Source organism: Mesoplodon mirus, assembly GCF_964341445.2.
Source record: "Mesoplodon mirus genome assembly, chromosome: 3".
In the NCBI taxonomy this organism is placed as follows: domain Eukaryota; kingdom Metazoa; phylum Chordata; class Mammalia; order Artiodactyla; family Ziphiidae; genus Mesoplodon; species Mesoplodon mirus.
The window spans coordinates 22,381,410-22,394,991 of NC_138978.1; the positions used below are offsets into that span (position 1 = coordinate 22,381,410).

Consider the following 13,582-nt stretch of genomic DNA (forward strand, 5'->3'; position numbering starts at 1 on the left):
CATTTACATGAAAAGTCCAGAATACACGAATCTGTAGAGATAGAGAGTTATTAGATAAGTGGTGCCTAGGGTGGGATGGGAATGGGGAGTCATGATGGTTGAACACTGTGAATATAGTTGACCCTTGAGCAAGGAGAGGAGTTAGGGGCACCGACCCTCCACACAGTTGAAAATCTGAGTATAACTTTACAGTTGGCCCTCCATATCTGCGGGTTCAACCAACAGCAGATTGTGTAGTACTGCAATGTGTATTTAAAAAAAATCCACATATAAATGGACCCACACAGTCCAAACCCATGTTCAGGGGTCAGCTGTATACTAAAACAATTGAAATGTACACTTCAAATGGGTGAATTTTATGATTTGTGAACCACATATCAATAAAGATGTTAAATTAAAAGGCAGGAAGGATCACTAGTGATTACAGAGGGAAAAAATATTAACTTTATAGTGGGGAGTTAAATTTTGCTTTTTGGAACTTACTGAATTTTTTTCTCTTCAAATATTTTCGATCCATGGTTGGTTAAATTTGTGGATATTGGATCTTTGGACACAGAGCGCTGACCCTGTCAGACAAACCCAAATTGAAAGTCATTTTACAAAGTAACTGATGAGTACTCTTCAAAAAAATGTCAATCATGAGAGGGAGAGAGACTGAGGAGCAGTTACAAATTGGCAGAAACTAAGGACACGTGACAACTAAACGCAATGTAGGATCCTGATTTTTGGAACCTTGAACAGAAAAAGGACATTAGTAGAAAAAACTGGGGTGACATTAGTATTTTAGTTAATACCAAGGTTAATTTCATAGTTCTGGTAATTTTTCTGTGGTTATATGGGATGTTAAGTGGAAAGTCTCCACTATTTTTGCAGCTCTTCTGTAAACCAAAAGTGATTTCAAAATAAAAGTTGGGGGAAAAAATTTTTAAGAGCATTGCTCAAACACATTATCAAGCGGTATAGTTGCTACTACAACTCCTGAATGGCCATTATGTGGCAGGTAAAGTGGTAGATGTTTTATGTACTTCATGTCTCCTCAAAATGATCTTGCTTGGTAGGTGGTATTCCCATTTTTCAGGTGAGGAAATGGGGGTTCAGAGTTATTAAATAATATGGGCAAAATGGAAAACTCTACAGTGTTGCCCAGTGTATGGCCTATCCCAAAGCTGATTTTTAGGCAGGAAAATATTTTGAGCTCAAGGTCTGAATGTTTCAGGAGAAAAACAGGCCATTGGAACTAAATGTTATATTGAGGTTTAATTCCTGAGAGGCAAATTAGGGTTATGTAGGGATTAAGAATTAAGAGGAAGGCCAAGTTGAGACTTTGACAGGGATGCATTCTGCCTAGCAGTAGACTTCCATTGAATACTGCTCTTTGGACGCACAAAAAATGTAAGTCTGTCTTGGTGGGGGCAGGGTAGAGATACCTTTTAAAGCTGTGCAAGTGAACGCTAATTATTAATTCAGAGTCCAAACACCAGTTTAGAGAGGGTACCGCACACACAGGAGAGGTCTTTAAAGCACAGACTTCCTGAGTTCAAGTTGAACACAGTAGAGTCTTGCTTATGTAGTTATCTAGTTGCTACATAGTGATAACGGATCTTCCGTTTCCTTAGAGCAATGCAAAATTCTCTTCTCAAAAAATATTAAGTTGATTCTGTATGGATTGTGCTAAATGACTTTTGACAAATTTGAATTCAGTCTGAAAACTAAATTTCTCCATTAATCACAATGACCTATTTGTAGTCATCTAGGATAAATAGGAATTTACTAAGTGATTTTTTTGTTGTTGTTACTTTAATTGAGTTTAAATGCATGACATTTCCACTTAGAAATATTCTCTCTCTGTGTGGTGCTGTATAAGTACGTAGTTTTCTTTGCATTCTGTTTGTACTCTGTTGGACCTTTTATTTTTCCTAGGACTCCTTCTCCTCCCCCACGTCGTCGCTCACCTTCCCCAAGAAGATACTCTCCTCCAATACAGAGGAGATATTCTCCTTCTCCACCTCCAAAGAGAAGAACGGCTTCACCCCCTCCCCCTCCTAAACGAAGGGCATCACCGTCTCCACCACCAAAGCGTCGGGTCTCCCATTCGCCACCTCCCAAACAAAGAAGCTCCCCAGTCACCAAGAGACGTTCGCCTTCATTGTCATCAAAGCATAGGAAAGGGTCTTCCCCGAGCCGATCTACCCGGGATGCCCGGTCACCACAACCAAACAAACGGCATTCGCCCTCACCACGGCCTCGAGCTCCTCAGACCTCCTCAAGTCCTCCAGCTGTTCGAAGAGGAGCATCATCATCACCCCAAAGAAGGCAGTCCCCATCTCCAAGTTCTAGGCCCATTAGGAGAGTCTCCAGGACTCCGGAACCCAAAAAGATAAAAAAGTAAAAATATTCTATCCTTTTTGGTTAGGAACACTAACTTGCATAGCTCTTTATGTTTGGAAGCCCCCCGCCCCCCCAACTGAGAAATCACAGAAAAGAATAGCTGTGAATACAAACTTTAAGGCAAATTCTAGGTCCTATTCATAGATCCTTTCTGTTTTCAGGATAGTTCCTCATGGTATAAGCTAAATGCCATAGGCTTTTACTTGGTTCTTAGGGATATCAGGCTTACTGAGTCTGTTTCCAAACCTAGCTCTGAAGTGATGCATAGGATATTTCTTGCATGTCTATGTGACTGATAAAAACAGTCTTAAATATAGGAACTGGCATTACTAATTTCATACAGAAAGAATCATTAACAGAATGGATAGAGGATTGTGGGGCTTGAACTACTCTCCAGGAGACTTTTAAAGTTCATGATCTGGTTTTATAATGGTAGTTGGTTGTTTTCTCTTAAGAAAGAAGGATCTCTGCTTTTGGATATTAAATGCTTTATTTTTTCCCTCTGTTTCTAGAGCTGCCTCACCAAGCCCTCAGTCGGTAAGGAGGGTCTCATCTTCCCGATCTGTCTCGGGATCTCCTGAGCCAGCAGCTAAAAAACCCCCAGCACCTCCATCCCCTGTCCAGTCTCAGTCACCCTCTACCAACTGGTCACCAGCGGTACCGGTTAAAAAGGCTAAAAGCCCAACACCAAGCCCATCACCGGCAAGGGTATGTCTGCCCTATTTTGGACATCTTTTATAATTATACGTGGTCACTTGGAAGGAGAGAATTTTTTGTCTTTTGTAGTTCAGAGGAACATTATTTTCTACTGTTCAGATGGACTTCAAAAGGAGGCACAAATTAAGTGGTGGTGTTTGCATCACAGTCCATGCTTAGTACTCTAGACATCCACTAATTTGTGATATGTCTAATACTATTAAATTCTATAATCTTGGTGGTGAAGATTGGGTTATATAGACAATTTAGAAGAACAGAAAGAAAAAAATTACCCTTGATTCTGTTATCTAGGAGAAAAATAGTTTAGCGTTTCTGTTGTTTTCTGTAGTGTTTGACAGGTTTGGGGATAGTTATGGTCACAATAAAAGTTTCAATCTTAGATCATGTCTATTAGTCTGATTACATTTTTATAAAGAAAAAATACACTTTATCACAAGAAGATACCAAAATGTCGACGGTGGTTATGTGTTAGAAGGAGAAGGATGAGTGATCTTAATTTTTCTTCTTTACATCTTAACGGTCTTATTTTTTCCTACAGTGTAAATACATTATTTCTATAATAAAAAATGAACCTCACAACTTGTGAAGTGTTAGATGGAGTGGAAAGTACTTTGTTGTCCCATAGAGCCTTATCTTTGGCAAGCTACATAGATAAGAATAACACTGTTGTTTTTATGTTGTCAAGCTTAAATATCATTGGGATATTAAAATATCAGAACTTAAACTGTTTTCTTTGTGATTCATTAATCATGGCAGGTTTCTGTATTGTATAAAATCAGTGGTGGATGTCCATCTTAATAGGATTGAATTATTGTCCAGACTGACTGAATGGATTGAGGAATTTTAAGTAATGCTTAGAAATGTGAGATTTAAAAATTATAGACTAGATGCAATTTTAGCAGAGCTTATCCTTTGCTTAAATTTGGAATATATGCGGTGGAGAACAATGTACCCGCATTCTAGAGATAGATCAGACAGTGATTAGAGATGTGGCATTCATACATGCTTGTATTTAGGATAATAGCTATTTATTAAAAGCCTACATGTTAGGCTGGTATTGTGGGTGATTTACAGATATTCCCATTTAATTTTTATAACAGCTTTATCAAGGATTGTTATACCCATTTTGGGTTGACAAAAAGGCCTCAGAACACATCAGGCAATTTGAGGTCAACTAGTTTAATAGGTTCAGGAACCAGAATTCAACTCAGGTCTAGTTGAGTTCAGAGACTTTTCCTCCTGTTGCACATGGTGCTTTTCCTTACATCTGGTGGTAGACCCTGACTCAGGCCAGTCTTGGAGACCTGATTCATAGCTTGTGGTTGGGAGGCCTGGTTTAATGTGAAGTTAGTTGGGGAAATTTTTAAAAAATCATTTATCTTCAAGGTCTATTTCAACTCTTGGAAGTCTTTGCTTTCAGTGGTGCTTCCCATCTTTTAGGAGTACTTTTCTTGGTGGTGATTGGCCCTGGGTTTTCTTTCCCCCTGTAGCCACATGAAATCCTGAGATTAGCCCAGTTGGTTATTCCCTTGAAGAAATAAAAAGTTTAGTTGGACAGGTTGATTTTATTGCTTTTGGTTTTCTCGATTTCTAGAATTCAGACCCAGAAGGAGGTGGAAAGAAAAAGAAGAAAAAGAAGGACAAGAAACACAAAAAGGATAAGAAGCACAAGAAGCACAAAAAACACAAGAAGGAAAAGGCTGTAGCCGCAGCTGCCGCAGCTCCCGTGACCCCTGCAGCCATTGCTGCTCCCACAGCCGCGTCAGCACAGGAAGAACCAGAGGCAGAGCCAGAGCCTAAGAAGGTATTTACGAACACTGTCTTACAGTTTGTACAGATAGCTGAATCATTTGGTATTGAGAAGTAGCTAAGTAATTTTTTTCTAATAATTGGATGCTCAGCTGTTAACTCTCTTCTGATTGGTTTCTCTATTACCACCTACCAAGAGCAGGAATTTGCTAAGGCTAACGATAAGAATATGAATGGCATCCAAAAAGCTTAATGTATATTTTTTAAAAGAAATTCAATATAATTAAATATACCGTATACTTCACCCATTTAAAGTATAGTGATTTTATGGGGGTTTTGTGTATTCATAGAGTTGTGCACACATCACAAGAATTTTCTTTTTCTCTGTACTCAGCATCTCCCACCGGTGTCTCAAGATTTAATGATATGACCTTTTTGGGATTTTTGTTTTTGTTTTTGTTTTTTGTTTTTTGTTTTTTGTTTTTTTAGGAGACTGAAAGTGAGGCTGAAGATAACCTTGATGACTTAGAAAAGCACCTGCGTGAAAAGGCCCTGAGATCAATGCGGAAGGCTCAAGTGTCCCCACAGTCCTAGGTGGAAATGTTTGTTATGATGTAAATTTTATTTGGTTTGTACGCAATTCAGTTTCAAAATTGCTAAAAATGTGTTTGAGCTTTAGACTATAACATTTGTTGTAATAATTGCTAGGTTGAAGTTCACCATGTAAAAAAAAAAGGGCATGGATATACATTGCAAAAGGTGTCCACAGTGTATTAGTGACATTCTTTCATTGACAGCTGACATAAATTCATTTAGAGTGAAATATTTTAAGCCAAAAAAAAAAAATCCCCTTTTTAAAAAAGGGGGTTTAAATATTGTTGGCATTCTTATGGTTCCTTTAAATGCCCCTGTCTATTCCCAGAGGTTTTTCTTTCTACTTTTTCTTTCTTTTTTCCTTTTTCTCATTTGAGTCTTAGCACCCATTTAAGTTATGATGCTTCCAACCTTGTATGGTTTTTGCAAGCTTGCCCAGAAATAAGACCACTGTTGAACTACCACAAAAGTATAAATGAATATTTTAATGCCACAATCTTTCCTGTTGCCTGTGGAGTCTCTGCTGAAATGAATCAGGATTCGAGCTCTAGGATGAGACAGAAAATGAAAGCATGTTGTTTGCCAGGACACTGTGGGTTTATATTGATGTGTAACAAGTTGATTTGGAACACTGGAATTTCACTCTGTTCTGTTTATTTTTATTTTTATTTTTTTTGTAAAGGCAGTTAACTAGTCCCAGGAAGGATCCTTCAGTTACATAAAATTTTGTTTTATGAAATGTCATGGCTCCATTCATAATTTTGTCTTGTTCTTCCGATTGGTATATACAACTTTCAGAGCTCTTGTGTTTGGAAAGCTGGAAGGGCCCAGACTTTGAAATAGTGTCTTGTTTTCACTGTTTTTGTTTTGTTTTTGTTGGTTTTTTTTTGTTTGTTTTTTTAAACTAAAGCTATATAAAGCTTGTGGATTAAACAATAAATTTCTAAATTTAAAAATGTTGGCCACTCACTTTTACTTGCCCATCTCAATACTGCAGGAAACCTACCTTAGAAATCTTACAGTGCCTTTACCCCCTTGGCACCTTTGGCAGAGTGAGGATTAGACAAGGGAAATAGAAGGTGATGAAATTGTCTTACCATCTTTATTTTAGTAATTAATGTGATAAGTGCCATGAAGGGAAAGCACACAGTGAGATTGGAACATATATAATGGGCTAGGTAGCCACGCATAGGGGAAGAGTTTCAGGCAGAGCAAACAGTATCTGTACACCCCAAGACAGAAGAAGCCTGGCACATTCCAGGAAGCGAACGAAGGTTAAGAAATGACTGGAGCAACCTCTCTCTATTGGTGGGGGTGTGTGGTGTGAGCAATATAATTTGAGGAAACTTGGGAGTTGATAACATTGTATAAGGTAAAACAACAACATTCATATGAAAGAAGTAAAGGGGAGTTTTGGGCAAGTGAACCTAAGCTTAGCAAGTTGTCACATAGGCAGTTAATTTGATTGTAGTTTCTGGCAGTTGAAGCAAAAAGAAGGAAAATGCCTACATGTCTTAATTTCAGGAAAACTTAGTGGGCAGTTGTTTATCTAAATGATGGACATAGAGGGGCTATTTTTACAGGTGGGTTTTTAGAGTGATTTGTAACAAGGCAAAAGCTTATTAATGAAGCTGCTTTTGTAGCGACTGAACTAAGGTATCTAGAGTGACTCTCCACCATTGATAGAACCTTACATGTGTCTGCGGCAACTTAGAGCTTTCAGGGATCTTCCACATGACTTCCTTTTGACTTTATAATTCTGTGATGTAGGAAATGCACAGAATATCCAGTTTGTGCTTGTTTTTTGTTTGTTTTTTGGCCACTGGGCATGTGGGTTCTTAGTTCCCCAACCAGGGATCGAACCTGTGCCCCCTGCATTGGAAACGTGGAGTGTTAACCACTGGACCGCCAGTGAAGTCCCCAGAATATCCGGTTTCTAAGATGGTTGCAGCTGATTTACCCCTTTCAATATGAACAAACCAATGAACATCACTGGGGTACTTGCATCTATCTAGCCATTCAGTCATTCAATCCATTTATTCACTTGTCCCATTTATTCAACACGCTTTCATGCCTCCACTTGACTGAACTGCTTGTTAAGGTTAGCAGTTAACTTCCATCTTGCAAAATGAGCGATCAATTCTCCATCCTTTACTAGCCCTCTTGGCAGGAGTTGACTCAGTCATTCACTCGTTTGTCGAAACACTTCCTTCTCTTGGGTTCTAGGGGGCAACACTGGTTTACCTTATAGATGCAACACTAGTTTTCCTCCTACCTCAGTAGCTCTTTTATCTCTAGTGGATCCTTTGAAACGTGAAGTGATGGAGTTTGTAGGGAAAGCCACCAAGGACAGAGAATCCCTAGTCCCTTAAATGTCTTTTTTTGTGTCAAATTTCTTTCCCGTCTAGACTTCCCCCTGACCTAGACCTCTATCGAGCTACCTAGTTAATAACTGCATTTGGATGTCTAAAAGGCATACCGAATTGAACATATCCTCCGATTTATCTCTGTCTCATTCAGTACCTGTCACTCTCATTTACTCAAAATTGAGTTGATACTGTCAGTGGCAGCGTTGTCCACCCTCCAATCCTCACGCACACAAGGCCATTCCGTTCCCAGCAGCCTGTCAGATGATAGGACCGCTCAAAACCCTCAGCTGCTTTTTTCTGCTTCAGTAAAATCCAAATTTCTTACTCTGGCCTGCAAGACCCAGTAGCACCTAGTTTGGCACCTTCATCTCTACTCCTCAATCTGCTCAAGCCATACCTACCTCCTTGCTCTTCCTTTAAACCTCTCTCGGGGCCTTTGTCTTCAATGCCGGATCTGACCTGTTTTCTTTACTTTGTTTTCTTCAGACAGGCTTCCCTAACTTCCCCTCCTCTGTTTTCATCATAGCAATTATTACCACCTGAGAGGATGTTTTTGGTCCTTAGGAACTTGGTCTTGTTTGTGACTGTGTCCCCAGTGCCTGGTACATCGTAGAAGCACAAACGCTCGATGAACAGATGAGTAAATAAGTTTAATTGACTGTCATTGCCTCTGTACTTGCAAGGCACTACTAGGGCTTGAGGTAAAGAAAATGAAGACATGGTGATTGCTGCTCTCTAGTATTTGCCCACTGGGGGTAAAGGCATGCAAACCATTTGGAGTGGACAAGAACAGAGTTTGGTAGACCAGGGTTTCTACCATAGCTTTCTACGGTGTGACCTTGGTCAAGTTACTTGACCTCTGAGTGCTGCCATTTCTTCTCTCCGAGTTAAATAATGGTGGAATCTACTTCAGAGTTGTTTTTGAAGAGTTAAGTGTGTTAGTTAATACATATAAAGCAATGATAGAACAAAGAGGTTCCCATTTTCTTAGCTAACGTAATATGTGGTCATTCTAGTAACTATGGTAAATTTTAGTTTGGATGTCTAAAAAGGATTTTAATTAATCATAGCCCTATTTAATGTAATTTTTTCTTTTTAATAAAATTCACCATTTTAAAGTGTGCAGTGCAGTGGTATTTAGTATATTCACAAGGTTATGCAACCATCACGACTACCTATTCCAGAATATTTTGATCACCCTAGAAAGAAACTGCCCATTAGCAGTCACTTTCCATTCTACTGACAGTCCCATCAGCCCCAGCTCCTGGCAACTACTTTCTGTCTGTAGATTTGTTTATTCTGGACATGTCACTGGAATCATACAGTATGTGGCCTTTTGTGTCTGTCTTCTGTCATTTAATATCATGTGTTTAAGGTTCATCCATGGTACTTCATTTTTTTTTTTTAATTGCTGAGTGGTGTTCCCTTATATGGATATGCCATATTTTGTTTATCCATTCATCAGTTGCACATCTGAGCTGTTTCCACTTTCCAGCTCTTATGAATAAAGCTGCTATGAACGTTCGGCATACAAGTTTTTATGTGGACATATGTTCTCTTGGGTGTATATACCTAGGAGTGGGATTGCTGGGTCATACTTAACTTTTTAAGAAACTGCTAGACTATTTTCCAAAGCAGCTACACTATCCGAACTTCTTACTAGGGTTATTGTTTCTCCACATCCTTGCCAACACGTGTTACCTGTCATTTTGGTAATAACTATCCTAGTGGGTGTGAACTGGTATCTCATTGTGGTTTGATTTGCATTTCCCTGATGGCTAATGATGTTACGCGTCTTTTCATGTGCTGACAGACTTCAATGCCATTTTTTTTTAATTGGGTATAATTGATTTACAATGTTGTGTCAGTTCCAGGTGCACAGCAAAGCGAATCTGCCACACAAATACATATCTCCACTCTTTTCCAGATTCCCTTCCCATATAGGCCACCACGGAGCACTGAGTAGAGTTCCCTGCACTACACAGTAGGTCCCCATCAGTTATCTATTTTATATATAGTATTCAGTGCCATATTAAACAGATTTGTATCTGTATGAGAATATTTCTGAAATTGTGGCTGTGGGGCTCTCAGAGTTTCTGCAGAGTGGAGCTGATCATGCATTTGTAAGGTGCTCTGTAGAACTTTCATACCCATTTTGGAGGTTGGGGCTGGGGGACGATGGCCAAGCAAACATTTGTTCCCACTTTGTGAAGAGGATCAGGAGACTAAGGGAGAGTGTGACTTACTTAAGGTACATGCAGGTCTAGTTGATATTGTCCCTCCCACCATCTGATAAAGAATGCCGTTTTTCTCAATATACCTGTCTGGTATTGTAACAGAATCACATTAGACAACGAATGTAGAAAATCTGCCCAACTACGTGTGGTTCTTCAAAAGGCATTGAAACTAAGGATGGAGCTTATTACTCTGAAAAAGTTTGGAAGTTGACATTTGAAAGGCGTTAATACCCTGAGGACCCAACAACTCTGCTCCTTCCTTTGAAAGACCAGCTCCAAAAGTCTGTAAGACTTTTTTGCCTTTTGTAAGCTTATTTGCTGTATTTTTCATTTGAAAGATCCATCTTAGCTCATACCAAACATTGTCTTTTGGCTCTTAGGAACTCAATTATTGCTGTACTCCTAAGTGGTCTTCCGTGCAAATCCGTTTTCAAAGGGAAGATGATAGGATCTGAAATACAGTTTTTTTCCTGTATTTCTTTGCAAAAATCTTCCACATTTGTCAATATATAGTTAAGTTGGCAGGCCTTCACATCATAAGAGGTTTTTGCCAAGATGGCCTTTTATTTGAGGTGTATCATGGGAGGAAAAGCTGATGTGCTGATTCTTAAGCGTGGTGCCATGTGTGCAGAGGGCTATATGGATACCTCTCACTAGATAGGCCAGTCATAAACTCTTCATCTGAAACTTCATTAAGGAAGTGTTTTGCAGACTGTAGGTTGAGACTCGGCAGTGAATTGTAAAGTTGAATGAGTCACAACCAGCATTAAAATAAAAAAATGGGGCTTCCCTGGTGGCGCAGTGGTTGGGAGACAGTCTGCTGATGCAGGGGACGCAGGTTCGTGCCCCAGTCCGGGAAGATCCCGCGTGCCGCGAAGCGGCTGGGCCCGTGAGCCATGGCCGCTGGGCCTGCGCGTCCGGAGCCTGTGCTCCACAACGGTGAGAGGCCCGTGTACCGCAAAAAAAAAAAAATAAATAAAATAAAATAAAATAAAAAAATGAAATAGTAAATTTAAGTGTGAATCACATATAGTAGGTTAAGTAATATTTCATGCAGTGTGTGTGTGCCTGTGTGCTTGTGTGCATATGTATGCTTGTGAACTGGGTTACCATGTAAAATGTATTCTAATGTGATTGATACAGTCAACAAAATGGAAAGCCACTACCTTACAGATCACCTAGTCCACCAGTTTGTAAACTGCCCTGCAGAGCCCTAAGTGGGGAGAATTATGATTCAGATTTTCTCTGTACGACGGGGCCACTAGTAGTACTGATCTTTGTTGAGGGATTGAGAGATGATACAGGTAAGCTTCGCAAGGGCTTTGCTCTGCTTTTTTTTTAAACTTTGAGCTTCCCTGTTGGATTCTTTTTGATAAAAGGTTCCGCAACCAAAAACCATGCGAAAACCACCCATCTAGCCTAGGCCTTGTCATGGGAACCAACTGCCCCAAGGTAAAGCCACGGCTCCCCCAGGTGCCTTGCCACCCCCTCAGACTGCCTCAGCCAGGGGGCTATTGAGGGCACCCAGCTTTAATTCGGTTGTAGCGAAAGGAAACAGACTGAGAGTAACCAGGTGCCTCTGAAGCAGGGGTAGAAGTAGCTCTCAGGGAATATTGGAGACGTGGAAGGAAAAACCCCAAAATAGGAAACAATGTGCAGAAGTGGCCTTTGTGAACCCCAGAGTCCCACATCTGTTCTTTCCCTAGTGCATAACCGGGTAGGGACCCTTCTCGCAATTTAAGCATGGAGGCTTTGGCTTACGTAGCCAACATGAGCAGAGGGGAGTGGTAAGCCTGACTGGTCTGGGCCCTGCCTGGAGGAAGACGCTCACGCCACCAACCATCGGGACCCATCCAGACAGCCAAGATGTGCTGAGCAGCCGCCAGGTACCCTGTGATTTCCCACGTTTGTTCCTTTGCTTTTCTCTTGCTGTTCTCTGCCTGGGATATCCTTTCTGGTCTCCTAATGTCCTAATCCTTTTTGGACTTAGAGACGTATTTAAGATGATGGTTTTTAACTCTAAAACATATATACGTATTCACTTTTAGAGAATTTGGAAAACAAAAAGAGAAACAAATTGGGAATTCCCTGGCGGTCCAGTGGTTAGAACTCAGCGCTTTCACTGCGGGGGCCTAGGTTCAATCCCTGGTCTGGGAACTAACATCCTGCAAGCCATGTGGCATGGCCAAAAAAAAAAAAGAAAAAAATCATTGGCAATCCCATCATCCAAATATAACCAAGGACACCTACCTCAGGTCAAGTACTCTACCTGACTACACTCAACCTTCCCTGAGCCCCCCTCCTCTAATATATGGAACAAACTGGGGGTTTTTTCCTCCTATATATTTAGAAGTACTGATGTAGCTACAAACATCAGGATCAAACCATGTATACATAATGTTTAATATTCTTTTTTCCATTGGGCAGATCATGAACTAAAATTGCAGAATACATTTTAAATGTTGTACAATCAGGAAATTTGGAAAATAGATAAAGTGAATTACCCCATGCCAACATCAAAACACAGTTACGGTTCTCCCTTTTGTATATTTCTTATTTGGTCGTTTTTTTTTTTTAATGTTAGGGCTTCCCTGCTGGTACAGTGGATAAGAATCTGCCTGCCAAAGCAGGGGACACGGGTTCAAGCCCTGGTCTGGGAAGATCCCACATGCCGCGGAGCAACTAAGCCCGTGCAGCACAACTACTGAGCCCACATGTCACAACTACTGAAGCCCGCGTGCCTAGAGCCCATGCTCTGCAACAAGAGAAGCCACCGCAAGGAGAAGCCCATGCACTGCAACGAAGAGTAGCCCCTGCTCGCTGCAACTAGAGAAAGCCCGCGCACAGCAATGAAGACCCAACTCAGCCAAAAGTAAATAAATAAATAATTTTTAAAATGTTAGATGCTTCTATTTATTTAAACTCTTACCCCTACAGATAAAATGGTAATAATGGCACCCACCTCACAGGGTTCTGAGGAGAATTAAATTGAGATGAATAGAATGCAGACCCTGATCCAGTGGAGTTCATGGCACATGGCCGGGAATGGGGGGTAGGAGCAGAGGGGCAATCAAATAGTGATAAAACCATACGCTCAGGGACATAAAAGAGGGGAGCAGTGCAGCGTCGCAATGGTCGGTCAGGAACAATGTTCTGTGGCAGCATCTCAGCCACAGACACACTGGGAGGCTAAGCAAGTGACTTCGCCTCCCTCAGCCTGTTTCCGGTTGGTTTTCTGTGAGAATTGTTCCACAGGTACAGCATGTTTGCTGCGGTTGTGTGGGGAGGTGAGCTTCACGTCCTCTGACTCTACCATCTTGATTCACCTCCAGCCTCAGTTTCTTCTCGTGTAAAATGGGCATAGATTCAATAAGATAATGTACGTCAAGGTCTTAGCTCATGCCTGGAGCATCATGAAGGCTTCATCAGTGAGAGTCATGGCCAAGTTGTATCAAAGCTTGGATGCTGGCAATTGGAGGATGCACCACCATCTATTAAATATCACGCCGTTCATTGTAAAGACGCATG

At 40.7% G+C, this 13,582-nt stretch overlaps 1 protein-coding gene across 13 annotated transcripts in view; it reads left to right on the top strand.

Annotated features, from left to right (window-relative positions):
* Positions 1-6,404, top strand: part of SRRM1 (serine and arginine repetitive matrix 1) — a 29,219-nt gene extending 22,815 nt beyond the window's left edge. For all 13 annotated transcript variants that reach the window (XM_082613044.1, XM_082613048.1, XM_082613045.1 and 10 more), the window contains 4 exons: positions 1,921-2,385; positions 2,901-3,096; positions 4,700-4,909; positions 5,344-6,404. In XM_082613044.1, coding sequence (XP_082469170.1) covers positions 1,921-2,385; positions 2,901-3,096; positions 4,700-4,909; positions 5,344-5,448 — 976 coding nt within the window. In that variant the 3' untranslated portion in view covers positions 5,449-6,404. The remainder of the gene's footprint in view (positions 1-1,920; positions 2,386-2,900; positions 3,097-4,699; positions 4,910-5,343) is intronic.
* The last annotated feature ends 7,178 nt before the right edge of the window (positions 6,405-13,582 follow it).